General features: G+C 48.4%; 1 protein-coding gene across 1 annotated transcript in view; it reads right to left on the minus strand.

The window, feature by feature from the left end:
• The window catches only part of LOC142286240 (uncharacterized), a 61,158-nt gene extending 35,084 nt beyond the window's left edge, over positions 1-26,074 (minus strand). Inside the window, exon 1 of the mRNA XM_075333343.1 lies at positions 26,007-26,074. Coding sequence (XP_075189458.1) covers positions 26,007-26,052 — 46 coding nt within the window. The 5' untranslated portion in view covers positions 26,053-26,074. The remainder of the gene's footprint in view (positions 1-26,006) is intronic.
• Positions 26,075-26,295: the final 221 nt, after the last annotated feature.

Genomic DNA, 26,295 nt, shown 5'->3' on the forward strand with positions numbered 1-26,295 from the left:
GTAGCCGGATGAATTCTGAAGTGTACCGGGATATACTTTCAGCCCAGATTCAGCCAAATGCCGCAAAGTTGATCGGACGGCGCTTCATAGTACAGATGGACAATGACCCCAAACATACAGCCAAAGCTACCCAGGAGTTCATGAGTGCAAAAAAGTGGAACATTCTGCAATGGCCAAGTCAATCACCAGATCTTAACCCAATTGAGCATGCATTTCACTTGCTCAAATCCAGACTTAAGACGGAAAGACCCACAAACAAGCAAGACCTGAAGGCTGCGGCTGTAAAGGCCTGGCAAAGCATTAAGAAGGAGGAAACCCAGCGTTTGGTGATGTCCATGGGTTCCTGACTTAAGGCAGTGATTGCCTTCAAAGGATTCGCAACAAAATATTGAAAATAAAAATTTTTTTTGGGTTTGGTTTATTTGTCCAATTACTTTTGACCTCCTAAAATGTGGAGTGTTTGTAAAGAAATGTGTACAATTCCTACAATTTCTATCAGATATTTTTGTTCAAACCTTCAAATTAAACGTTACAATCTGCACTTGAATTCTGTTGTAGGGATTTCATTTCAAATCCAATGTGGTGGCATGCAGAGCCCAACTCGCGAAAATTGTGTCACTGTCCAAATATTTCTGGACCTAACTGTATATATATATATATATATATATATATATATATATATATATATATATATGTATGTATGTATGTATATATATATATATATATATATATATATGTATATATATATATATATATATATGTTACCAGCAATGTGTAAAAACAGGCATTCTATAGAATACCTAGGCAATGTATACAATGCCGAAAATGGGTCGTCAAAGTATGAAATACATCAGATGTTCATACATCTGCTAGTCATTCTATAGAATACCTAAATGACAAACAGGCGGAGTGTAGAATACTACAGGGGTGGTCCGTCCAAAAGTAGGTGGACAGGCAGGCAGCAGCAGATCTGTGAAACTGGCTCAGTTGCCCTTAGCATTAGCAACCAATCAGATTCCACATTTCATTTTCCAAAGAGTCTGTGAGGAATGAAAAGTGGAATCTGATTGGTTGCTAAGGGCTGAAAAGTGGAATCTGGTTGCTAAGGGCAACTGAGCCAGTTTCACACATCTGCTGCCTGTCCACCTACTACTTTTGGACGGACCATCCAGTATGCGTTCTGGAATGAAGTAGTGTGCTTGCTGGGCCGTAGCAGTAGACCTGAGGTATATGTGCAAGACTAAGGGCGGCTTTGCACACTACGACATCGCAGGTGCGAAGTCGGTGGGGTCAAATCGAAAGTGACGCACATCCGGCATCGCATGCAACATCGTAGTGTGTAAATCCTAGATGATATGATGAATGAGCGCAAAAGCGTCGTTATCGTATCATCGGTGCAGGGTCCGACATTTCCATAATGCCGGTGCCGCGACAAGTACGATGTTGATCCTCGTTCCTGCGGCAGCACACATCGCTGTGTGTGAAGCCGCAGGAGCGAGGAAGATCTCCTACCTGCCGCCAGTGGCTATACGGAAGGAAGGAGGTGGGCGGGATGTTTACATCCTGCTCATCTCCGCCCCTCCGCCGCTATTGGCCGCCTGCCGTGTGACGTCGCTATGACGCCGCACGACCTGCCCCCTTAGGAAGGAGGCGGGTCGCCGGCAGAGCGACGGTCGCAGGGCAGGTGAGTGCATGTGAAGCTGGCGTAGCGATAATTTTCGCTACGCCAGCTATCACAAGATATCATACCTGCGACGGGGGCGGGGACTATCGCGTGCGACATCGCAGCATCGGCTTGCGATGTCGCAATGTGCAAAGCCCGCCTAAGTGCCAAACTAACAAATGCTCTTGCGTAAAAAAAAAAAAAACTAAAGTGCAATTCAAAATGCCATTCTAGCCTCCCGTGCTGCAACAAATAGTCAGGAATGACACTTCTGATTCTTTTTTTTTTTGTTTCCCAGCAAAGATACCCTGTTGTTCCTTTTGCATTTCTTCTTTCATGTTTTTGACTGTTTGTTACTAAAGACTAATAGTCAGGAATGACACTTCTGTTTCTTTGTGTTTTCCCAGTAAGGATGTCCTGTTGTTCATTTAGGATTTCTTTCATTAGTTTTTTTGACTGTTTGTTACTTCTTTTATTAGTTTTTTGACTGTTTGTTACTAAATACTTTTCCAATCTGGGCATTATATCAGACTTTGCCCTGAGCAATTATTGTCATTCTTTATAATACCTACACATTTTATGTAATGCCTAGGAAAAGTATAGAACACAGATATTTCATACCTTGCCTGAAAATGACAGGGATTGTATACATTGCCTAGGTATTCTATAGAATGCCGGGTTTTCATACATTGCTTGTAACATATATATACAGTACAGACCAAAAATTTGGACACTCCTTCTCACTCAAAGAGTTTTTTTTATCTTCATGACTGAAAATTGTAGATTCACATTGAAGACATCAAAACTATGAATTAACACATGTGGAATGAAATACTTAACAAAAAATTGTGAACCAACTGAAATTAACAATGTGTTAATTCATAGTTTTGATGCTTTCAATGCGAATCTACAATTTTCAGAGTCATGAAAATAAAGAAAACTCTTTGAATGAGAAGGTGTGTCCAAACTTTTGGTCTATACTGTGTGTGTACATATATATATATATATATATATATATATATACACGTATAGTATACGTAGTGTTTGATTGTACCTTGCTACCAATTGATCCCCACTGTGCCATCCAACAGTTAAGATTTGAGACAATTGGCCGAATAGCCTTGATGCACCCATACAAATTATATATCATACTATAGTATTTGTGTATGTGTGTGTCTGCATGTATGTATGTGTGTTTGTATGTGTGTTTGTGTGTGTGTATATGTATGTATGTGTGTGTATCTCTATATGTATGTGTATGTGTGTGTGTCTGTATGAATATATGTGTATGCGTGCGTGTGTGTCTGTATGTATGTATGTATGTATGTATGTATGTATGTATGTGTGTGTTTTTGTCTTTGTCTATGCTAGTATTACTGTTAAAGATTTTTAGTCAGGTGTGGAAAAACAATCTGCAAAATATAAATAACAAAGAATAGCAAAGAATTAAATAGTGAGGTTGAGGAGAAGTGACCTGGATGTTGGCGCTGCTCCATCTTCCGGTAGAAAGATAACATCCGCAACTGAATGAATGTGAATATTAGATAAGATTATTTATTTTGCTCACATGAAGTAACGGACAATACAGGGCTGTATTTTGCCTTCGTGCTGCCCTAGGCACTTTAAGTGGTCGCGCCCCTTAGTGACAACGTAACACTGAGTTTTCGCACACGACTACTCTGTAAAACACTTGAAAAAGTATCAATGAGAAACGAAAGGCACTAACCCCCCCCCCCCCCCCCGATGGGGATCACCACAGGCAGATCAAAACATAGCATGAGTATAAAATATTCCCACCACACCGTCCCCACTTATATACTGTGACTGTCACACTGCCCCTAATAAACTACACACTGCCCTCCCTTATAAATTATACCCACCACACCTTCCTCAATTATGAAATATGATCTGCACATTGACCTCACATCATGTTGCCCCCTCCTCACAATGTCCTATGCATGCTGCCCCCTCCTCACAATGTCCCATGCATGCTGCCCCCTTTTCACAATGTCTTATGCATGCTGCCCCCTCCTCACAATGTCCCATGCATGCTGCCCCCTCCTCACAATGTCCCATGCATGCTGCCCCCTCCTCACAATGTCCCATGCATGCTGCCCCCTCCTCACAATGTCTTATGCATGCTACCCCCTCCTCACAATGTCCCATGCATACTGCCCCCTCCTCACAATGTCCCATGCATGCTGCCCCCTCCTCACAATGTCCCATGCATGCTTCCCCCTCTTCACAATGTCCCATGCATGCTGCCCCCTCCTCACAGTTTCCCATGCATGCTGCCCCCTCCTCACAATGTCCCATGCATGCTGCTCCCTCCTCACAATGTCCCATGCATGCTGCTCCCTCCTCACAATGTCCCATGCATGCTGCTCCCTCCTCACAATGTCCCATGCATGCTGCCCCCTTCTCACAATGTCCCATGCATGCTGCTCCCTCCTCACAATGTCCCATGCATGCTGCCCCCTCCTCACAATGTCCCATGCATGCTTCCCTCTCCTCACAGTGTCCCATGCATGCTGCCCCCTCCTTACAGTGTCCCATGCATGCTGCCCCCTCCTCACAATGTCCCATGCATGCTGCCCTCCCCTCACAATGTCCCATGCATGCTTCCCCCTCCTCACAATGTCCCATGCATGCTGCCCCCTCCTCACAGTGTCCCATGCATGCTGCCCCCTCCTCACAATGTCCCATGCATGCTGCCCCCTCCTCACAATGTCCCATGCATGCTGCCCCCTCCTCACAGTGTCCCATGCATGCTGCCCCCCTCCTCACAGTGTCCCATGCATGCTGCCCCTCTCCATGAGCTCCTAATGATGCCTTCCTCTTTTCCATAATGACACCTCCATGCTGCCCCATTCATCATACTAAGACCACCACACTAATGCTTATGCTGAGACACCCCCCCACACACACACACTACCCCACTCTTGATATTGACTCCCCTACATTGCTCCACTCCATACTGAGCCCACACATGCTGCCCCTTCTCCATAATGAGCTCCCAATGCTGCCCCCCTCTCATTCTGAGTCCTTACACTCCCCCCATCGATTTTGTCATTGCACTATCCCTCAACCCTTGTCCTCTGTCTCTAGCATTGGCCCCTCTCTCCCATTCCCCCAGCAGCAGCCTCTCTCCCCCGCCTTCAGCAGCATCCTCTCTCCCAGCATCAGCCTCTCTTCCCCAGCCCCCCCAGCATCAACCTCTCTCCCCTGAGCGTCCCCCAGCATCAGCCTCTCTCCCCCCAGCCTCCACCAGTTTCAGCCTCTCTCCCTCAGCTTTCCCCAGCATCAGCCTCTCTCCCCCAGCTTCCCCCAGCATCAGCCTCTCTGCCCCCAGCATCAGCCTCTCTGCCCCCAGCATCAGCCTCTCTTCTCCCAGCCTCCCCCAGCATCAGCCTCTCTCCTCCCAGCCTCCCCCCTCCCAGCCTACCCCAGCATCAGCCTCCCCCCTCCCAGCCTCTCCCAGCATCAGCCTCCCCCATCATCAGCCTCTGTCCTCCCAGCCTCCCCCAGCATCAGCCTCCCCCAGCATCAGCCTCTCTTCTCCCAGCCTCCCCCAGCATCAGCCTCTCTCCTCCCAGCCTCCCTCAGCATCAGCTTCCCCCTCCCAGCCTCCCCCAGCATCAGCCTCTCTCCTCCCAGCCTCCCCCAGCACCAGCCTCCCTCAGCATCAGCCTCTCTCCTCACAGCCTCCCCCAGCATCAGCCTCTCTCCTCCCAGCCTCTCCCAGCATCAGCCTCTCTCCTCCCAGCCTCCCCCAGCATCAGCCTCCCTCAGCATCAGCCTCCCTCCTCCCAGCCTCCCCCAGCATCAGCCTCTCTCCTCCCAGCCTCCCTCAGCATCAGCCTCTTTCCTCCCAGCTTCCCCCAGCATCAGCCTCTCTCCTCCCAGCCTCCCCCAGTATCAGCCTCTCTCCTCCCAGCCTCTCCCAGCATCAGCCTCCCCCAGCATCAGCCTCTCTCCTCCCAGCCTCCCCCAGCATCAGCCTCCCTTAGCATCAGCCTCCCTCCTCCCAGCCTCCTACAGCATCAGCCTCTCTCCTCACCTCACAGCCTCCCCCAGCATCAGCCTCTCTGCCCCCAGCATCAGCCTCTCTTCTCCCAGCCTCCCCCAGCATCAGCCTCTCTCCTCCCAGCCTACCCCAGCATCAGTCTCCCCCCTCCCAGCCTCTCCCAGCATCAGCCTCTGTCCTCCCAGCCTCCCCCAGCATCAGCCTCCCTCAGCATCAGCCTCTCTTCTCCCAGCCTCCCCCAGCATCAGCCTCTCTCCTCCCAGCCTCTCTCAGCATCAGCCTCTCTCCTCCCAGCCTCCCCCAGCATCAGCCTCCCTCAGCATCAGCCTCCCTCCTCCCAGCCTCCCCCAGCATCAGCCTCTCTCCTCCCAGCCTCCCCCAGCATCAGCCTCTTTCCTCCCAGCCTCCCCCAGCATCAGCCTCTCTCCTCCCAGCCTCCCCCAGTATCAGCCTCTCTCCTCCCAGCCTCTCCCAGCATCAGCCTCCCCAGCATCAGCCTCTCTCCTCCCAGCCTCCCCCAGCATCAGCCTCCCTTAGCATCAGCCTCCCTCCTCCCAGCCTCCTACAGCATCAGCCTCTCTCCTCACCTCACAGCCTCCCCCAGCATCAGCCTCTCTGCCCCCAGCATCAGCCTCTCTTCTCCCAGCCTCCCCCAGCATCAGCCTCTCTCCTCCCAGCCTACCCCAGCATCAGCCTCCCCCCTCCCAGCATCAGCCTCTGTCCTCCCAGCCTCCCCCAGCATCAGCCTCCCTCAGCATCAGCCTCTCTTCTCCCAGCCTCCCCCAGCATCAGCCTCTCTCCTCCCAGCCTCCCTCAGCATCAGCTTCCCCCTCCCAGCCTCCCCCAGCATCAGCCTCTCTCCTCCCAGCCTCCCCCAGCATCAGCCTCCCTCAGCATCAGCCTCTCTTCTCCCAGCCTCCCCCAGCATCAGCCTCTCTCCTCCCAGCCTCCCTCAGCATCAGCTTCCCCCTCCCAGCCTTCCCCAGCATCAGCCTCTCTCCTCCAAGCCTCCCCCAGCATCAGCCTCCCTCAGCATCAGCCTCCCTCCTCCCAGCCTCCCCCAGCATCAGCCTCCCCAGCATCAGCCTCTTTCCTCCCAGCTTCCCCCAGCATCAGCCTCTCTCCTCCCAGCCTCCCCCAGTATCAGCCTCTCTCCTCCCAGCCTCTCCCAGCATCAGCCTCCCCCAGCATCAGCCTCTCTCCTCCCAGCCTCCCCCAGCATCAGCCTCCCTTAGCATCAGCCTCCCTCCTCCCAGCCTCCTACAGCATCAGCCTCTCTCCTCACCTCACAGCCTCCCCCAGCATCAGCCTCTCTGCCCCCAGCATCAGCCTCTCTTCTCCCAGCCTCCCCCAGCATCAGCCTCTCTCCTCCCAGCCTACCCCAGCATCAGTCTCCCCCCTCCCAGCCTCTCCCAGCATCAGCCTCTGTCCTCCCAGCCTCCCCCAGCATCAGCCTCCCTCAGCATCAGCCTCTCTTCTCCCAGCCTCCCCCAGCATCAGCCTCTCTCCTCCCAGCCTCTCTCAGCATCAGCCTCTCTCCTCCCAGCCTCCCCCAGCATCAGCCTCCCTCAGCATCAGCCTCCCTCCTCCCAGCCTCCCCCAGCATCAGCCTCTCTCCTCCCAGCCTCCCCCAGCATCAGCCTCTTTCCTCCCAGCCTCCCCCAGCATCAGCCTCTCTCCTCCCAGCCTCCCCCAGTATCAGCCTCTCTCCTCCCAGCCTCTCCCAGCATCAGCCTCCCCAGCATCAGCCTCTCTCCTCCCAGCCTCCCCCAGCATCAGCCTCCCTTAGCATCAGCCTCCCTCCTCCCAGCCTCCTACAGCATCAGCCTCTCTCCTCACCTCACAGCCTCCCCCAGCATCAGCCTCTCTGCCCCCAGCATCAGCCTCTCTTCTCCCAGCCTCCCCCAGCATCAGCCTCTCTCCTCCCAGCCTACCCCAGCATCAGCCTCCCCCCTCCCAGCATCAGCCTCTGTCCTCCCAGCCTCCCCCAGCATCAGCCTCCCTCAGCATCAGCCTCGCTTCTCCCAGCCTCCCCCAGCATCAGCCTCTCTCCTCCCAGCCTCCCTCAGCATCAGCTTCCCCCTCCCAGCCTCCCCCAGCATCAGCCTCTCTCCTCCCAGCCTCCCCCAGCATCAGCCTCCCTCAGCATCAGCCTCTCTTCTCCCAGCCTCCCCCAGCATCAGCCTCTCTCCTCCCAGCCTCCCTCAGCATCAGCTTCCCCCTCCCAGCCTTCCCCAGCATCAGCCTCTCTCCTCCAAGCCTCCCCCAGCATCAGCCTCCCTCAGCATCAGCCTCCCTCCTCCCAGCCTCCCCCAGCATCAGCCTCCCCAGCATCAGCCTCTCTCCTCCCAGCCTCCCCCAGCATCAGCCTCCCTTAGCATCAGCCTCCCTCCTCCCAGCCTCCTACAGCATCAGCCTCTCTCCTCACCTCACAGCCTCCCCCAGCATCAGCCTCTCTGCCCCCAGCATCAGTCTCTCTTCTCCCAGCCTCCCCCAGCATCAGCCTCTCTCCTCCCAGCCTACCCCAGCATCAGCCTCCCCCCTCCCAGCCTCTCCCAGCATCAGCCTCTGTCCTCCCAGCCTCCCCCAGCATCAGCCTCCCTCAGCATCAGCCTCTCTTCTCCCAGCCTCCCCCAGCATCAGCCTCTCTCCTCCCAGCCTCCCCCAGTATCAGCCTCTCTCCTCCCAGCCTCTCCCAGCATCAGCCTCCCCAGCATCAGCCTCTCTCCTCCCAGCCTCCCCCAGCATCAGCCTCCCTTAGCATCAGCCTCCCTCCTCCCAGCCTCCTACAGCATCAGCCTCTCTCCTCACCTCACAGCCTCCCCCAGCATCAGCCTCTCTGCCCCCAGCATCAGTCTCTCTTCTCCCAGCCTCCCCCAGCATCAGCCTCTCTCCTCCCAGCCTACCCCAGCATCAGCCTCCCCCCTCCCAGCCTCTCCCAGCATCAGCCTCTGTCCTCCCAGCCTCCCCCAGCATCAGCCTCCCTCAGCATCAGCCTCTCTTCTCCCAGCCTCCCCCAGCATCAGCCTCTCTCCTCCCAGCCTCCCTCAGCATCAGCTTCCCCCTCCCAGCCTCCCCCAGCATCAGCCTCTCTCCTCCCAGCCTCCCCCAGCATCAGCCTCCCTCAGCATCAGCCTCCCTCCTCCCAGCCTCCCCCAGCATCAGCCTCTCTCCTCCCAGCCTCCCTCAGCATCAGCTTCCCCCTCCCAGCATCAGCCTATCTCCTCCCAGCCTCCCTCAGCATCAGCTTCCCCCTCCCAGCCTCCCCCAGCATCAGCCTCTCTCCTCCCAGCCTCCCCCAGCATCAGCCTCCCTCAGCATCAGCCTCCCTCCTCCCAGCCTCCCCCAGCATCAGCCTCTCTCCTCCCAGCCTCCCCCAGCATCAGCCTCTTTCCTCCCAGCCTCCCCCCAGCATCAGCCTCTCTCCTCCCAGCCTCCCCCAGTATCAGCCTCTCTCCTCCCAGCCTCTCCCAGCATCAGCCTCTCTCCTCCCAGCCTCCCCCAGCATCAGCCTCCGTTAGCATCAGCCTCCCTCCTCCCAGCCTCCTACAGCATCAGCTTCTCTCCTCCCAGCCTCCCCCAGCATCAGCCTCTTTTATCCCAGCCTCCCCCAGCATCAGCCTCTCTCCTCCCAGCCTCCCCCAGCATCAGCCTCTCTCCTCCCAGCCTCCCCCAGCATCAGCCTCTCTCCTCCCAGCCTCCCCCAGCATCAGCCTCCCTCAGCATTAGCCTCCCTCTTCCCAGCCTCCCCCAGCATCAGCCTCCCTCCTCCCAGCCTCCCCCAGCATCAGCCTCCCTCTTCCCAGCCTCCCCCAGCATCAGCCTCCCCCAGCATCAGCCTCTTTCCTCCCAGACTCCCCCAGCATCAGCCTCCCCAGCATCAGCCTCTCTCCTCCCAGCCTCCCCCAGCATCAGCCTCCCTTAGCATCAGCCTCCCTCCTCCCAGCCTCCTACAGCATCAGCCTCTCTCCTCACCTCACAGCCTCCCCCAGCATCAGCCTCTCTGCCCCCAGCATCAGTCTCTCTTCTCCCAGCCTCCCCCAGCATCAGCCTCTCTCCTCCCAGCCTACCCCAGCATCAGCCTCCCCCCTCCCAGCCTCTCCCAGCATCAGCCTCTGTCCTCCCAGCCTCCCCCAGCATCAGCCTCCCTCAGCATCAGCCTCTCTTCTCCCAGCCTCCCCCAGCATCAGCCTCTCTCCTCCCAGCCTCCCCCAGTATCAGCCTCTCTCCTCCCAGCCTCTCCCAGCATCAGCCTCCCCAGCATCAGCCTCTCTCCTCCCAGCCTCCCCCAGCATCAGCCTCCCTTAGCATCAGCCTCCCTCCTCCCAGCCTCCTACAGCATCAGCCTCTCTCCTCACCTCACAGCCTCCCCCAGCATCAGCCTCTCTGCCCCCAGCATCAGTCTCTCTTCTCCCAGCCTCCCCCAGCATCAGCCTCTCTCCTCCCAGCCTACCCCAGCATCAGCCTCCCCCCTCCCAGCCTCTCCCAGCATCAGCCTCTGTCCTCCCAGCCTCCCCCAGCATCAGCCTCCCTCAGCATCAGCCTCTCTTCTCCCAGCCTCCCCCAGCATCAGCCTCTCTCCTCCCAGCCTCCCTCAGCATCAGCTTCCCCCTCCCAGCCTCCCCCAGCATCAGCCTCTCTCCTCCCAGCCTCCCCCAGCATCAGCCTCCCTCAGCATCAGCCTCCCTCCTCCCAGCCTCCCCCAGCATCAGCCTCTCTCCTCCCAGCCTCCCTCAGCATCAGCTTCCCCCTCCCAGCATCAGCCTCTCTCCTCCCAGCCTCCCTCAGCATCAGCTTCCCCCTCCCAGCCTCCCCCAGCATCAGCCTCTCTCCTCCCAGCCTCCCCCAGCATCAGCCTCCCTCAGCATCAGCCTCCCTCCTCCCAGCCTCCCCCAGCATCAGCCTCTCTCCTCCCAGCCTCCCCCAGCATCAGCCTCTTTCCTCCCAGCCTCCCCCAGCATCAGCCTCTCTCCTCCCAGCCTCCCCCAGTATCAGCCTCTCTCCTCCCAGCCTCTCCCAGCATCAGCCTCTCTCCTCCAAGCCTCCCCCAGCATCAGCCTCCGTTAGCATCAGCCTCCCTCCTCCCAGCCTCCTACAGCATCAGCTTCTCTCCTCCCAGCCTCCCCCAGCATCAGCCTCTTTTATCCCAGCCTCCCCCAGCATCAGCCTCTCTCCTCCCAGCCTCCCCCAGCATCAGCCTCTCTCCTCCCAGCCTCCCCCAGCATCAGCCTCTCTCCTCCCAGCCTCCCCCAGCATCAGCCTCCCTCAGCATTAGCCTCCCTCTTCCCAGCCTCCCCCAGCATCAGCCTCCCTCCTCCCAGCCTCCCCCAGCATCAGCCTCCCTCTTCCCAGCCTCCCCCAGCATCAGCCTCCCCCAGCATCAGCCTCTTTCCTCCCAGACTCCCCCAGCATCAGCCTCCCTCAGCATCAGCCTCCCTCTTCCCAGTCTCCCCCAGCATCAGCATCTCCCCTCCCAGCCTCCCCCAGCATCAGCCTCCCCCCTCCCAGCCTCCCCCAGCATCAGCCTCCCTCCTCCCAGCCTCCCCCAGCATCAGCCTCCCTCCTCGCAGCCTCCCCCAGCATCAGCCTCCCCCAGCATCAGCCTCTCTCCTCCCAGCCTCCCCCAGCATTAGCCTCAGCCTCCCTCCTCCCAGCCTCCCCCAGCGTCAGCCTCCCCCAGCATCAGCCTCCCACCTCCTAGCCTCCCCCTCCCAGCCTCCCCCAGCATCAGCCTCCCCCTCCCAGCCTCCCCCAGCATCAGCCTCACCCCTCCTAGCCTCCCCCAGCATCAGCCTCCCCCAGCATCAGACTCTCTCCTCCCAGCCTCCCCCAGTATCAGCTTCTCTTCCCCCAAGTCTCCCCCAATATTAAAAGCCTCTCTCCCCCCACCACATGCGCAGATCTCCAGTCTGCATTAGAGACACCCCCACGCTCCTTATGAGTCTTCAGCTCTGCGAGCACTTACCCGCTCCAGGGCCCGCTGTCATCTTCCTGGCTCACGTGAGTATCCTCTTCTGACACCGGCTTCCATCCCAGCATCCTCTGCGGCGTCCTGCTGTGAGCTCTGCATGTGAAATCCACACAGCATTGGACGCAGGACAGAGGAAGGAGCTGATTGGCGCACCTGTGACCCCGGAAGTGCAGGCGCCGGCAGTTCCGGGGTCAATCAGCTCTCTGTGCCCGGCCGCTGCAGTTTGTCTGCATTGGCGTCTTAATTGATGCGGATACAAATAAATGGAGGTGCGCCTCTCCCCCTCCAGCCTCCAAAAATACAGCGGATTTAATGGATATGTAAAAAAAAAAATAATTTTTTTTTTTTACTGCTAGAAGGTGCCGCCCCCCCGCATCCTGCCGCCCCAGGCACGGGACCACGGGTGCCTAATGGTAAATACGACAATACAATGCGTTTTGGCCATCAGTTTTTTTTATACATATTGGAAACCCCAATTGACGTACATCAGCTGCGATGCTATTGAGGATTAGTCCGTCCCTGTCCTGTAGGTCACACCCAGGAGATATAAAAGTGTATAAATAAGATCACATTGAATATTTGTATATAATATTGACTCCTATATACCTGAAGAAGGCCGAACAGGCCGAAATGTGTCGTATTGTTAGTTATTACATGTGAATAAAAGAAGTCATCTTATCTGGGAGTATTCACATTCGTTCAGCTATTGATGTTATCTTCCTACCGGAAGATGGAGCAGTGCCAACATACAGGTCACTTCTTCTCAGCCTCACTGTGTTGATTTCCCTGGAAGGAATCCCGTGCAGCAACCCGGTCCAGCAGCAGCTCACGAGTCCAGCAGATCAAAGCAACTCCCCCGACATGCTCTCCTTTCCATTGGCCAGGTGAGTGTAAAATTCCACCTCGCTCACCACCAGAATATGGATGTCTATGCTTAGCTTAGTGCCACAATATCTCTCTCTTATGCCACAGAAAGGATTTATTTAAAATTCTTGTAAACAATGAAATAAGAACTGACAGCAACCAGTGGGACCCAGCTACACCCATCTACTGTTTGGAGAAGTCTGTCCAAAAGAGGTCTTCATGGAAGAATTGTGGTCAAAAACCATACCTTCATCATGGAAAAAAAGCCAAGTGACTCAATTATGCATGAAAACATAGGTGCTGGAGAGCAGAAAAATGGCAGCAGGTGCACTGGGCTGAAAGTCAAAATGTTAAATAGTTGGCTGTTATAAAAGGCAGTTTGTTTGCCGAAGAGCCAGATAGAGGTAAAATAATGAGTGTCTGCAGGAACAGTGAAGCATGGTGGAGGCTCCTTGTAAATTTGTGGCTACATTTCAGGAAATGGAGTTGGTGATGTGATCAAGATTAATTCAGTCCACAATGCTGAGTAATAAAGTCAGATACTTATACATCATCCAATACCATTAGGAAGATGACTGTTTAGCTCCAAATGTATTCTGCAGTAGGACAACGACCCCAAACATACAGCCAAAGCCAATGTCACTAAGATCTATCAGCAGCAACTTCCGGATTCAGCGCGCGCATGGACGGCAGAGGGTAAGCAGAGCTCCACATTCTGACCCTGCTCCCTGTGCTACCTGCGCTGAAAAACAAATGAAAATATTCCTCACCGGTGGGGGAGACTCTCTGGTGATCTCTCCAACCTTTATGGAGAGATTTATGCAGAAGTGCGGGACCGCAGAGACACAATCCACCAGAGCCCAGAGTAGCAACAGACAGAAGATGGCTGCTGTAGCACAGCGTGCTGGTAACACAGACAGAGCCTCTCTGATAGTCACTCAGTCTCCAAGCAAGCAGGAAGGGGAGGAGAACATTTGCAACACTGATGAAAGCCAGATGCAATATAAATCTCTGGCAGATGAGGTAGCAAACAAACTGGTCCCAGAATTAAAGAAAACATTGGAGAAGACAGTTGCTGAGGCCCTGCAGAAAATACAGGCAGTCATAACACAGCAATCTGAGAGGTTGGATACTGCAGAAACCAGAATCAGTGCTACAGAACTTTTGTGGCGCCAGATCTAGCAACTGAATATGTGAGGAAAACCTTTAAAGTGGCAAGAGACGACAACCAGGAGGTGACCGGGGAAAAATGCTGAGAAGTACAACACAAATGAACGGGACTTGCGGGTGGTCGACTGAGAGCAGAGGGAGATGGGATGGGCTGAGGAGAGCAAGTCATGAGAGGATCGTCCTGGGGAGTATAAAGCTGGTGTCACACATAACGACGACGACAACGACGTCGCTGCAACGTCACCATATTCTGTGACGTTGCAGCGACATCAACAGCGACGTCGCTGTGTGTGACACATAACAACGATCAGACCCCTGCTGCGAAATCGTTGCTCGCTCCTGAATGCTCGAAGTCATTTTTTGATCGCTGCTATCCCGCTGCGCCATGCTGATAAGCTGATAATCCTTGTGTTTGACACCGCAGCAGCACGCTACGCTACGTCTGAAACCACACAACGACCGTCGACGTCGCTATGATCGCTGCTCCGTCGCTGCTTTTTCTAACATGTTTGACAGCTTACTAACGATCATCTATGGTCGCTGCTACGTCACAGAATATGGTGACGTTGCAGCGATGTCGTTGTCGTTGTCGTTATGTGTGACACTAGCTTAATACTTTTCAATGTATTGATTTACTAGTCTCACCTGATGTCCCCCCCCTTTTTTTTTAATCTTCTTTCTCTTTTCTCTCTATCTCTTGTCTTCTCTCATTCTCTCTCTCCCTCTTTTTCTTCGGTGCTCCAGAAAACGTAAAGTCATTTTATGCTCACATTTCACATGCCAAAGAGTTAATTGTCTGTGCTTGGAGAAACATTTTGAGAATGGTAATATTTCCCAGGAAAATAGCAGTGTACAGGAGGGGGGGCAGGGGATAACTAAAAATGAATGAAAAAAAAGGGGAGAATGTGAGCCAGGGGTAAGCCGGTGACTGTATCCCAGTGACATTAACTGATGGAGACATTTCGGGACTGGTAAGAGTTCCGTATACATGTGCGAAAAAAGGAAGTCGAAGAAGTATACATCTTACTGTTTGTTAGAGTAGAGCATTAAAAAGTTTAATAGCTACGTTATTAATAGCTAAAAGTTATTTGTAGAAAAAGTTTACAGGGTTCCAGCTACCAGTACATATAATGAAAATTATATCTTGGAATGTTAAGGGCTTACAATCCCCCGACAAAAGAATGATGGTCTTGAGGCATTTAAAAAAACTCAAACTAGATAAAGTCATGCTGCAGGAGACGCATCTAGTGACAAAAGATTTTGAGAGGATGAACAAAATGTGGGTGGGCCAGGTTCTGGGTTCTTCGTCAAAAAATAGAAAGGCGGAAGTATTAATGTTGATTGATAAACAGGCCAAATGCGGCATAGTAGAACACGAACATGACGAGGAGGGCAGATGGCAAAAACTGACTTTGATACATCAGGGAAAGCGGCTGAAATTATGTAATCTTTATGCACCCAATAGTAATAATAAAACATTCTTCCAAAACATGGAAAGCCAGATCCTTTTGGAAGAGGAGGATAGAATTCTAGTGGGGGGGGGGATCTTAACAAAGTAGTCAACACATGGGAGGACAGATGAGGAAAAAACAGATACAGTGTTATTGAATGAACCCATGACAAGATCTTGACACCATTTTTGGAAACCATAAAAATGCTAGATATTTGGCGCATGCAACATCCTACAGGGAGGGAATATACTAATTTCTCACAAGTTCACAATAGTTGGTCTAGGATTGACTATTTTTTAGGGTCACAAAAATTAGGGCCAGAAGTGGAGAAGGTTACCATCCAGGAAATGGTCATCTCAGATTACTCACCTTTGGAATTGGTTTTGCGAGACGCTCATCCGAAGGGAACGGATATCTTGTGGAGATTCCCATCATATATGGTGAAAGAAGAAAATTTCCAAAAGCTTCTAAAGATGTGGTGGTCAGAATTTTCTACAGACAACCAACAACACAAAATGGATAGCCATTTATTTTGGATACGGCCAAAGCGGTTCTGAGAGGGCGGATTGTGGGATATATGGCAAAAGAAAAAAACTTTACAGGCTTATGAGAAAGCGGCAAAGGAACTTAGGGAGACATATACACAATTCCAGCAAACACCAAATACGGTAAAGAGAGAGCAGTGGGTGACCGCTAAAAAGGATTTTGATATGTGGCTTGATAGAAAGGAACAGATTAAGGGTCAGAGGATAAAGGCACAATTTTTTAGATATGGAAACAAGTCAGGCAAACTACTATCGAATCTGGCGAAAGGAAAGACCCCTATTACAAACATTGGGTGTTTGAGGGATGAACACGGGCAAAACAAAACTGATCCTAAAACAATAAACGAGATCTTGGAAAGCTTCTACACGAAACTATACACTCAGGACAAATCTAAGATGGATGGAGGCAGGCAGCTACTAGACAATCTTGCCTTGCCAAAAATTTCAGAACTAGAGAGGGAATCCTTGAATGCACAAATCTTGGAAGGTGAAGTTGCAGAGGTGATTAAAAACGTAACGAATAACAAAGCTCCAGGCCCCGAAGGATTATCAGGAAAATTCTTTAAGATTTTGAATGAGGACATAACCCCCACACTAAGCCAAGTATATAATACTATCTTACAGCAGCAAAAATTTTTACAATCAGGGAACATGGCCTACATTAAAGTCATTCACAAAAAAGGAAAAGAAGAAATTGATCCGGCATCCTATAGACCCATTTCCCTGATAAATCAGGATGTTAAAATTCTGTCTAAGATCTTAGTGGATCGTTTGGCCCTATTTCTCCCATTGTTGATAGGCAACCATCAGGTGGGATTTATTAAAAATAGGTTGGCGGTGTTTAATATCCGCTCTGTCTTCGCGGTACAGGACAACATGAGACATCCAGGCTTGGTGGGTAGGCACTGGACGCCGAAAAAGCTTTCGACAACGTAATCTGGGAGTGGCTGGAATTAGTACTAGACAAAATGGGAATCACGGGGACCTTCAGAAGTTATATAAAAGCCATGTATGCTGACCCACAAGCAAAAATAGCAACTCCAGGTTTTCTTTCTAAAGTAATTCATCTACAAAAAGGAACTAGACAGGGCTGTCCACTTTCACTGCTATTATTTTATATTGCCATTGAACCATTAGGCTACTTTCACACTTGCGTTGGACGGCTTCCGTAGCATTGCATATAGTGGCACAACGGATGCTACGGATCGTATAAAACAGCGCAAAGCTTTTTTTTTTTTTTTTATTCTTTACAGTTTTACCGGCAGCAGACTATTGTGAATGATCAGCTGATCGCTCTCAATAGCCGACTGTTGGTCGATCAGCTGAGCGCTCTCACATGCCGGCGGCCGGGCGCTCAGCTGATCGTTCGGCCGCCGAGAATGTGTGCGGGGGCAGAGTGAGGAGTGGGTGGAGCCGAGCGGGCCATGGCGCTGAGGACAGGTGAGTGTGTATGTGTGTGTGTGTGTACATACATGTGGAGTGGAGTGTGGGAGGGGGAGGAGCCAAGCGGGGAAGTGTCGGGCTCCCTGCACACGTAGCGAGGGTAAATATTGGCAAAGCACTTTGCTTGGTTACCCGATATTTACCTTGGTTACGGGTGCAGGGAGCCAGAGAGAGCATGCGCAGAAAAATTCAATGGATTCCGCTGCTCAAATAAACGTTATATGCTGCGTTCCTCCCGCCCGGCGCAGCGTCAAAATAACGACGCTGCGTTGTCCAGCGGATGCAACGCTGACACTTGCGTTACAGTGCGTCGTCCATACAAGTCTAAGGAGAATAGAGCAGTGCGTTAACGGACTGCGCTATTCTCCATAGTGATGGACTCCGCTGAACGCAAGTGTGAAAGTACCCTTAGCCCAACAATTTCTAAGATGTAAAAACTTCACAGGGATAAGAGTAGGAAACAAAATAACAAATAAAGCTGACCTGTTTTGCTGATGACATGCTTTTATTCTTGGCAGATCCAGAAAAACAGTTGCAGCATATTTTAGATCTAATTGAATCTTTTAGAGTCTACTCAGGCCTGAAAATAAATATAAATAAATGCAGCTGTTATTCTTAAGACCCATAGGGCGGAGAACAAAGACATTTCTGAACATAGAGGTGGTGAGGTGAGGTGACGCAGTTTATCACATACCTGGGGATTAAAATAGGCACAGATTCTATGGCCATGTATAGGCTTAACTACCCCCCGCTGCTAGAAAAAATAATTAGGGAATTAGAGAGGTGGAAAACGCTTCCGCTTTCATTATTCGGCCGTATGCAATTGATCAAAATGATCGGTTTTGCGAGACTACTTTACCCAATACAGACAATTCCAGTCCTTTTAAAACATACGGAGATAAACACAATTCAGAAGGTATTCACCAAATTTATTTGGCAGGGCAAAAGACCTACAATTTCATATCATAAATTGTCTCGATTGAAACAGGAAGGAGGGATGCAAATGCCTATGATGAGAGCCTATAATTTAGCTGCCTTGACAAGACACGTCAAAGATTGGATAAATATCACACAGTACTTTTCCAATACTCAGCTGGAAAAAGAGCTAGAAAACGCCTAGATCTAATTACGATATTACATATGAAAACAAAAGATCTCCCGCCACATATTAAACTCAGTTGCCTGCTAACTGACACCAGAGGAGCCTGGAAAGCAGTACGGAAACAATATAGCTTACTATTTAATATTTCAAAACACATTCCCATAGGGAAAGACACAAATTTTGAACAAGGACAACAAAACAAGTTTTTTGGGGAATGGAAACAAAAGGGTATTCAATAAATAGGAGATCTATTAAACAAAGAAGAAGGCAGGGTCCTTAACTGGCAAGAAATGGTGAATATATACTCACTGTCTAACAAACAACATTTTCAGTACAGACAACTGGTGAGCCATTACTCATCCATAATGAAATATTGGGGGACGTTGGGAATTAGAAACGGATTTGATATCTTGCTGGGTGGAAAAAAGGATCAGCTATCACTAGCCACTTTATATGCCCATATACGAAGTCAACACAACCGAAGCAAAGAGAATGAATTGGGGGGGGAAGTGGGCCAATAAATTTGAAGGTGGAAATCTACAGGAAAAAATACTCAAAGGATGGTGAACTGTGAGAAAAGTGGTGGTTAACGAGCAATGGAGGGAGATGGAATTCAAACTAATGCACAACGCTATATACGCATTTTGCCTTCTGTACACAAACTCCCCAGCACATTATCTTAACAGTTGCCCTAAGGGGTACTTTACACGTTGCGACATCGCTAGCATCGGCTAGCGATGTCGAGCACGATAGTACCCGCCCCCGTCGCACATGCGATATCTGGTGATTGCTGCAGTAGTGAACATTATCGCTACGGCAGCTTCACACACACATACCTTGTCGGCGACGTCGCGGTGACCGCCGAACAATCCCTCCTTCAAGGAAGAGGGACGTTCGGCGTCACCGCGACTTCATTAAGTGGCTGGCCAATAGAAGCGGAGGGGTGGAGATGAGAGGGACATAACATCACGCCCACCTTCTTCCTTCCGCATTGCCGGTGGAGGCAGGTATGGAGATGTTTGTCGTTCCTGCGGCTTCACACGCAGCGATGTGTGGTGCTGCGGGAACGACAAACAATATCGTATCTGCAGCTGGAACGACATTCCGAAAATGAATGACGTGACACAGATCAGCGATTTTTGACTGTTTTGCGCTCGTTCATCGTCGCTCCTAGGATTTACACATTGAGATGTCGCTACCGGCGCCGTATGTGCGTCAACGCAACCGTGACACCGACGATATATCGGTAGCGATGTCGCAACGTGTAAAGTACCCCTAAATGTCACCTTCAAAAGGCAAATCTGATACATTGCCTTTGGGAGTGCTCGGTGATAGCAAAGCTTTGGGTGGATGCAATCAAACAGATAGACAAGACTTGGGAAATTAAAGTTCCAAAATACTCGATACTCTGTTTATTCCATGCCACAAGTCGGGAGGGGAGAGAGAGGGATGAACAACTATTCATAGCCAAAGCAGTGCACGCGTTAATACTGTCGGTCAAAAAATGCATTTTGCGACACTGGCTTACAAAACAAGCATCAGTTATTTCAGAGGTACTAGACACCACAAAAACATTGTTGTTCATCGATCAATTAGAAGCAGAAGATAGCAAAGAGAAACGTACGACTGGTTTCTTTAAGAAATGCAAAACATTCATAAAAAGAAATTACTCTTAAAAAGAGATCTCTAGCATAATCATTCGCTTTAAAGATACGGCGTGGTATAGCTGGGGAGAGTTGGATGGCTCGTTGGGGAGATTGAGGATAGAACGGTAAAATAAAGAACCCCTATGTTTTGATGTTAAAAGGTTAATTTAGGGTTTTTGTTGCACAATTTGAAAACTCAAATATGTATAATGTTGTGACAGAAAAATTTCAAAAAGGATGAGAATTGTTAAATGTCTGAGTATGCTTTTATCTCTGTAATTACTTGTTAACAACTCATCAAATAAACTTTGTTTTAAAAAAAATCTATCTGTAGCGTAAAGAAGAACAAGGAGTTCTGCAAGTGATGATCAGTTCCCCACAGAGTCCTGATCTCAACATCATCCAGTCTGTTTGGGATTAAACAAAGAGTAAGATTTGTCCAAGTCTCATACACAGAAGATCTGTGGTTACTTCTCCAAGATATTTGGAATAATCTTCCTGAGGAGTTACTTCAAAAACTGTGTGCAAGTACAAATGTATCTAGAAGAATTGATGCTGTTTTGAAGGCAAAGGGCGCTTACACCAAATACTGATGTGATTTAAATTTCTCTTTTGTTCATTCACTTTGCAGTTTAATTTATATATTTAAACTTTTAACTTTTGACGTTGCAGAAAGTAATAAAAATGCCTCAAAACATTTTCTCTCTTTCATTATTTTGCATTTGGCAAATATAAATAATTTCTAATTGGTTTCTAATTGACCTAAAACGGAAAAGATTTATTCTGATTTCATGTCAGATAGTGAGAAAAACCTGCAGATGTGTCTTTAGATAGTTTAGGTACACTTCTGGTTTCAATTGTATATACAGTGGAAAAAAATAAGTATGTGATACTCTGCTGATTTTGCAAGTTTTCCTACCTACAAAGATTGGAGAGGTCTGTATTTCTTATTGTTGGTACACTTCAACTGTCATAGACAGAATCAAGAAACAAAATCCAGAAAATCACATTTTATGATTTTTAAATGATGAATTTGAAATGTATTGCATGAAATAATTATTTGCTACAATAGAAAAACTGAACTTAATATTTAGTGCAGAAACCTCTGTTTGCAATTCCAGGGGAAAGACATTTGCTGCAGTTCTTGACCAAGTTTGCACCCAGTGCAGCAAAGGTTTTGTCCCATGCCTCCATACAGACCTTCTTTAGATCTTTCAGGTTTCGGGGCTGTTGCTGGGAAACATTGAGTTTCAGCTCCCTCCAAAGATTTTCTATTGGGTTCAGGTCTGGAGACTGGCTAGGCCACTCCAAGACCTTGGAATACTTCTTACAGAACCGCTCCTTAGTTGCCTCTGCTGTGTGTTTTGGGTCATGCTGGAAGACCCAGCCAAGATCCATCTTAAATGCTCTTACTGACGGAAGGAATTTGTTGGTCGAAATCTCTCGAAACATGAACCCATCCATCCTCCTTCAATACAGTGCAGTTTTCCTGTCCCCTTTTTAGAAAATCACCCCAAAAGATGACGTTTCAAACCATGTGCTTAATGGTTGGGATGGTGTTCTTGGGGTTGTACTCATCCTTCTTCTTCCTGTAAACACAGTGAGTGGTTTATACCAAAAAGTTTTATTTTGGCCTTATCTGACCACATGACCTTCTCCCACACCTTTTCTAGATAATCCAGATGGTCATTGGTGGACTTTAAATATGCCTAGGCATGTGCTGGCATGAGCAGAGGAACCTTGCGTTCCCTGCATGTTTTTAATCTATGAAGGCGTAGAGTATTACTAATGGTAATCTTTGAGACTGTAGTCACAGCTTTGTTCAGGTCATTGATCAGGGCCTTCTGTGTAGTTCTAAGCTGATTCCTGACCGTTCTCAAAATCATCCTTACCCCACAAGGTGAGATCTTGCATGGAACCCCAGACCGAGAAAGATTGATAGTCATCTTGTGTGTCTTCCATTTTCTAATAATTGTGCCAATAGTTGTTGCCTTCTCACCAAGCTGCTTGCCTACTGCCCCATAGCCCATTCCAGCCTTGTGCAGCTCTACAATTTTGACCCTAGTGTCCTTAGACAGCTCTTTGGTCTTGGCCATGGTGGAGAGGTTGGAGTGTGATTGATTGCATGTGTGGACAGGTGTCTTTTCTACAGGTAACGAGTTAAAACAGATGCAATTAATACAGGTAATGAGTGCAGAGTGGAAAAATAAAAGGTCTGTGAGAGCCAGAATTCTTGCTGCTTGGTAGGTGATCAAATACTTATTTCATGCAATAAAATACAAATTAAATACTAAAAAATCATACAATATGATTCTCTGTTTTTTTTTTATTATATGTGTCACATTCTTGTAGGTGGGAAAACATGAAAAATCTGCGATGTATCAAATACTTATTTTCCCCACTATACACACACACACACACACACACACACACACACACACACACACACACACACACACACAGTAATAGAGGGTTTTTTTGCTGCAAGATTTACTATCTATTTTTTTGCTGCATATTTCTTGGTGTAAGGTAATATTTTACTATTTATAGAGGATTGCAACTTTACATTGAAGGTGTGAGAATTTGACGGTTTGTACAGTTTTTCCTCACAATTAGCCCTTACTGCTAGTAAAACTAAATAAACAATAATAGTAATAATATTGATTAATGTGCAATAATCATAACTTACATTATACGATTATATTAGATTTGTTTGCTAATATAATCAAAAATTATAAGAATTGAAAGAAAGGTTACAATTTGTTTGTGTTAAAGATATGAGTTGATCTGTCATGCCAGTTTATAGTGGTAGGAAGATCGCTGTTGTTGTTCCTATGAGACGTACTACTTGATGCGATCTATTGGTCCCATAGCTAAAATGCCAAAAGGAACATTGGCATTTTCATTTCTTTTATTGCCAGATGTAGTTTTAATTTCTTTTCTTTCCTACTTGTCTGTCTCTCCAGATTCCTTGTCTTTTTCTCTCTATTGTTTCTGTGAGTATAATTCTATGTGGGTCATTCCGTGTCAAGTGGACCAGTTTTAAAAATTGTCCCCACTCAACATTCTCCGATTTTGCTGAAAATTTATAAGGATGTACATGTATGTTTGAAAAGAACTCTAGAACTCTAATGGCTATGTGCCAAAGTTTGCAAAATCCTCTTAGCTGAAGCCGCAGGCTTGGAGGGGGCCTCCAGTGAAAGGTCAACAGTGCCCAATATATTTGAGATCTGGCCCTAAAAATTTACAGAACCTCTTTTCAAACATACATGTACATCCTTATAAATTTTCAGCAAAATCGGAGAACGTCGAGTGGGGACCACTGGTCCACTTGACACGGAATGACCCATGTATGTATTGTCTATATGTGGGAGTACATGTGTATTTTCAGTATGTGTTCATGAGTGTACATGGTTAGACTGCCTCAACAAGAATTTCTTTGGCAAGTATAGACTAAGTAGGGCTTTGCACACTACGACATCGCAGGTGCGATGTCGGTGGGGTCAAATTGAAAGTGACGCACATCCGGCATCGCATGCGACATCGTAGTGTGTAAAGCCTAGATGATACGATTAACGAGTGCAAAATCGTTGTAATCGTATCATCGGTGCAGCGTCGGCGTAATCCATAATTACGCTGACGCGACGGTCCGATGTTGTTCCTCGCTCCTGCAGCAGCACACATCGCTGTGTGTGAAGTCGAAGGAGCGAGGAACATCTCCTACCGGCGTCACCGCGGCTTCCGTAGGCTATGCAGAAGGAAGGAAGTGGGCGGGATGTTTACATTCTGCTCATCTCCGCCCCTCCGCCGCTATTGGCCGCCTGCCGTGTGACGTCGCTATGACGCCGCACGACCCGCCCCCTTAGGAAGGAGGCGGGTCGCCAGCCAGAGCGACGGTCGCAGGGCAGGTGAGTGCATGTGAAGCTGGCGTAGCAATAATGTTCGCTACGCCAGCTATCACACGATATCGTACCTGCGACGGGGGCGGGGACTATCGCGTGTGACATCGCAGCATCGGCTTGCGATGTCGCAACGTGCAAACCCGCCATTAGACAAGATAATCTCCAAATGTCCACCCATTACAAGGTGAGTTAGGAGCCAATCACTGGGCACTAGTGTCTATTTTCTTATGGAGTAGCTCAGAAATAACAAATTAGATCTTATTGGTGAAATGTATTGGGTAGAGATAAGCACATCAGGCAAAAAGGGAATCAGGATGCCACTAGATAACCACACCAAAGAAGGCTGGGGAAAAAAATGCACCAAATTTCTGTAGTAAGTCCAATAAAACATATTGCCTTGTAAGGCATGTTTCCTGTTATAGTTTTTTACGCTATAACCAAAGGCCCTCTGGTATCAATTACTATATTTAAATATTTTACTAACTCTTATTTTGAAATTGAAAAATGGATTTAATGGATAATAAAGGTGTAGGATTAAGAAGTGTTATTTTTATATACTTTGCTGCCAATTCATTCTCAGTTAAACCTTTGAGGCTTTCAAACAAAAAGGACTAAAACATATTTAGGTTGTCCATCGGTCAAGATAAAAGACACCTAACGTTAGTTATTTAGGATGATTAGCCGAATAGCCTTAATGCTCTCATATAAATTAGATTGCTGTTGGATGAATGATTTCTCGGCTGGCATACTTCTCTCCCAACTCCCATACAGAGGAATAATCCACTCACTGTCAGACTCCTCTGGTGACATGATTTCTTAATGTAGATCAGAAGGATTGTCTACTCAAATTTCTCAGGTTCGGAGGCCCCCCATTAATAATCGACTCAGTCAATATCACCAATATCGGCATGTTTGGATGACTTTTCTCTAAGGTCTTTGACTGCCCAACCACAGCTGCTATTTTATTTCAACATGTCCCATCCTTGGTTTCTGTGTCTGACATCTCATGCCTATGAGCTCTCTCAAGTGTATGGCTAGCCAGAGGCTGGTTTTACACATGGCAATATTGGTTAGGCTCTAAGAAGAAATCCCATATTGTAGTGATGCGTATGTTTTCTTCCATATATTGATACTCTTTACAGGTATATAGACAGCACTATCACCAGAAGCATCACTAGTCGCTAGTCGTTGCCGAAAGGTCCGGACCATTTTCTTCAAAGGCGATGTCCTGCTGGGCAGGAGATCGCTGTGTTTGACACCTACCGCTGTGTTTCACGCCTGTGTTTGATCGTTATACAGGTCGCTTATCGTTACTGCGTCGTTGGTAAGGTCTGACTGTGTGACATCTCACCAGCGACCTCCCAGCGACTTACCAGCGATCCTTATCAGGTCGTATCGTTGTCGGGATCGCTGGTAAGTCGTTGTGTGTGACTGGGCCTTTAGAAGCACTGTTATCTATCAAACTATCTATCTATCTATCCATTATCTATCTATCTATCTGAAAAAATAAAGCAGCAGAAATATCAAAGTATACAATAATCCATACAATAATCAAATTGAAAATAAATATATAAAAAAAAGCACTCCAAAAAAAATTGAAGAAAAAAAGCAGTTGAAAAAGGTCCTTAGGAACCGAAAGATTGCTACCTAGGCTAAAAAAGTCCTTTTTTTCTTACATTCTTTTGGAGTGCTGGCTTGCTTGTCCTTTTTCCTATCTATCTATCTATCTATCTATCTATCTATCTATCACATTGCGAATAAATATAAAAAATCTATCTATCTATTCATTATCTATTCATTATCTATCTATCTATCTATCTATCTATCTATGTGAAAAAATAAAGCAGCAGAAATACCAAAGTATACAATAATCCATACAATAATCACATTGCAAATAAATATAAAAAAGCACTCCAAACAAATTAAAGAAAAAAAGCAGTTGAAAAAGGTCCTTTGGAACTGAAACGTTGCCACATGGACTAATAAAGGTCCATTTTATTCTTAAATTTTTTTAAACTGCTGCCTTCCTTGTCCTTTTTCGTATCTATTTATCTACTTATGAAACAAATTAAAAAATGCAAATAAAATAAAAGGTCCTTAGGAAACAAAACGATGCTACATGTGCTAAAAAGGTCCTTTTTTCTTACATTTTATTGGAGTGCTGCCGTCCTCCTTTTTCCTATCTAACGATCGATCATAAAGGAAGAAAGTAAAAAACTTACCAAACAAATGAAGAAATGCAAGTAAAATAAATGGCATTCTTGACATTATAATAAGATGAACATGTTCAGAGTCACATACTGTGAATGCAGGAAACACATGGGAGAGTATACACTTCTCTCAGCACTAAGACTTCCTCTTCTCGTTCGTCACATCTGTGTCAGTGTTCATTACTTCCCCTACTCTCACACTAAATAATCTCTTATAATAGTTGTTTTTTTTTTTTACTGGATATGGGGATAAATAGTTAAAATCAAAACATTTTTACCCTCCATTCTAAATTACCAAAAA

Source organism: Anomaloglossus baeobatrachus, chromosome 1, assembly GCF_048569485.1.
Source record: "Anomaloglossus baeobatrachus isolate aAnoBae1 chromosome 1, aAnoBae1.hap1, whole genome shotgun sequence".
NCBI lineage: Eukaryota > Metazoa > Chordata > Amphibia > Anura > Aromobatidae > Anomaloglossus > Anomaloglossus baeobatrachus.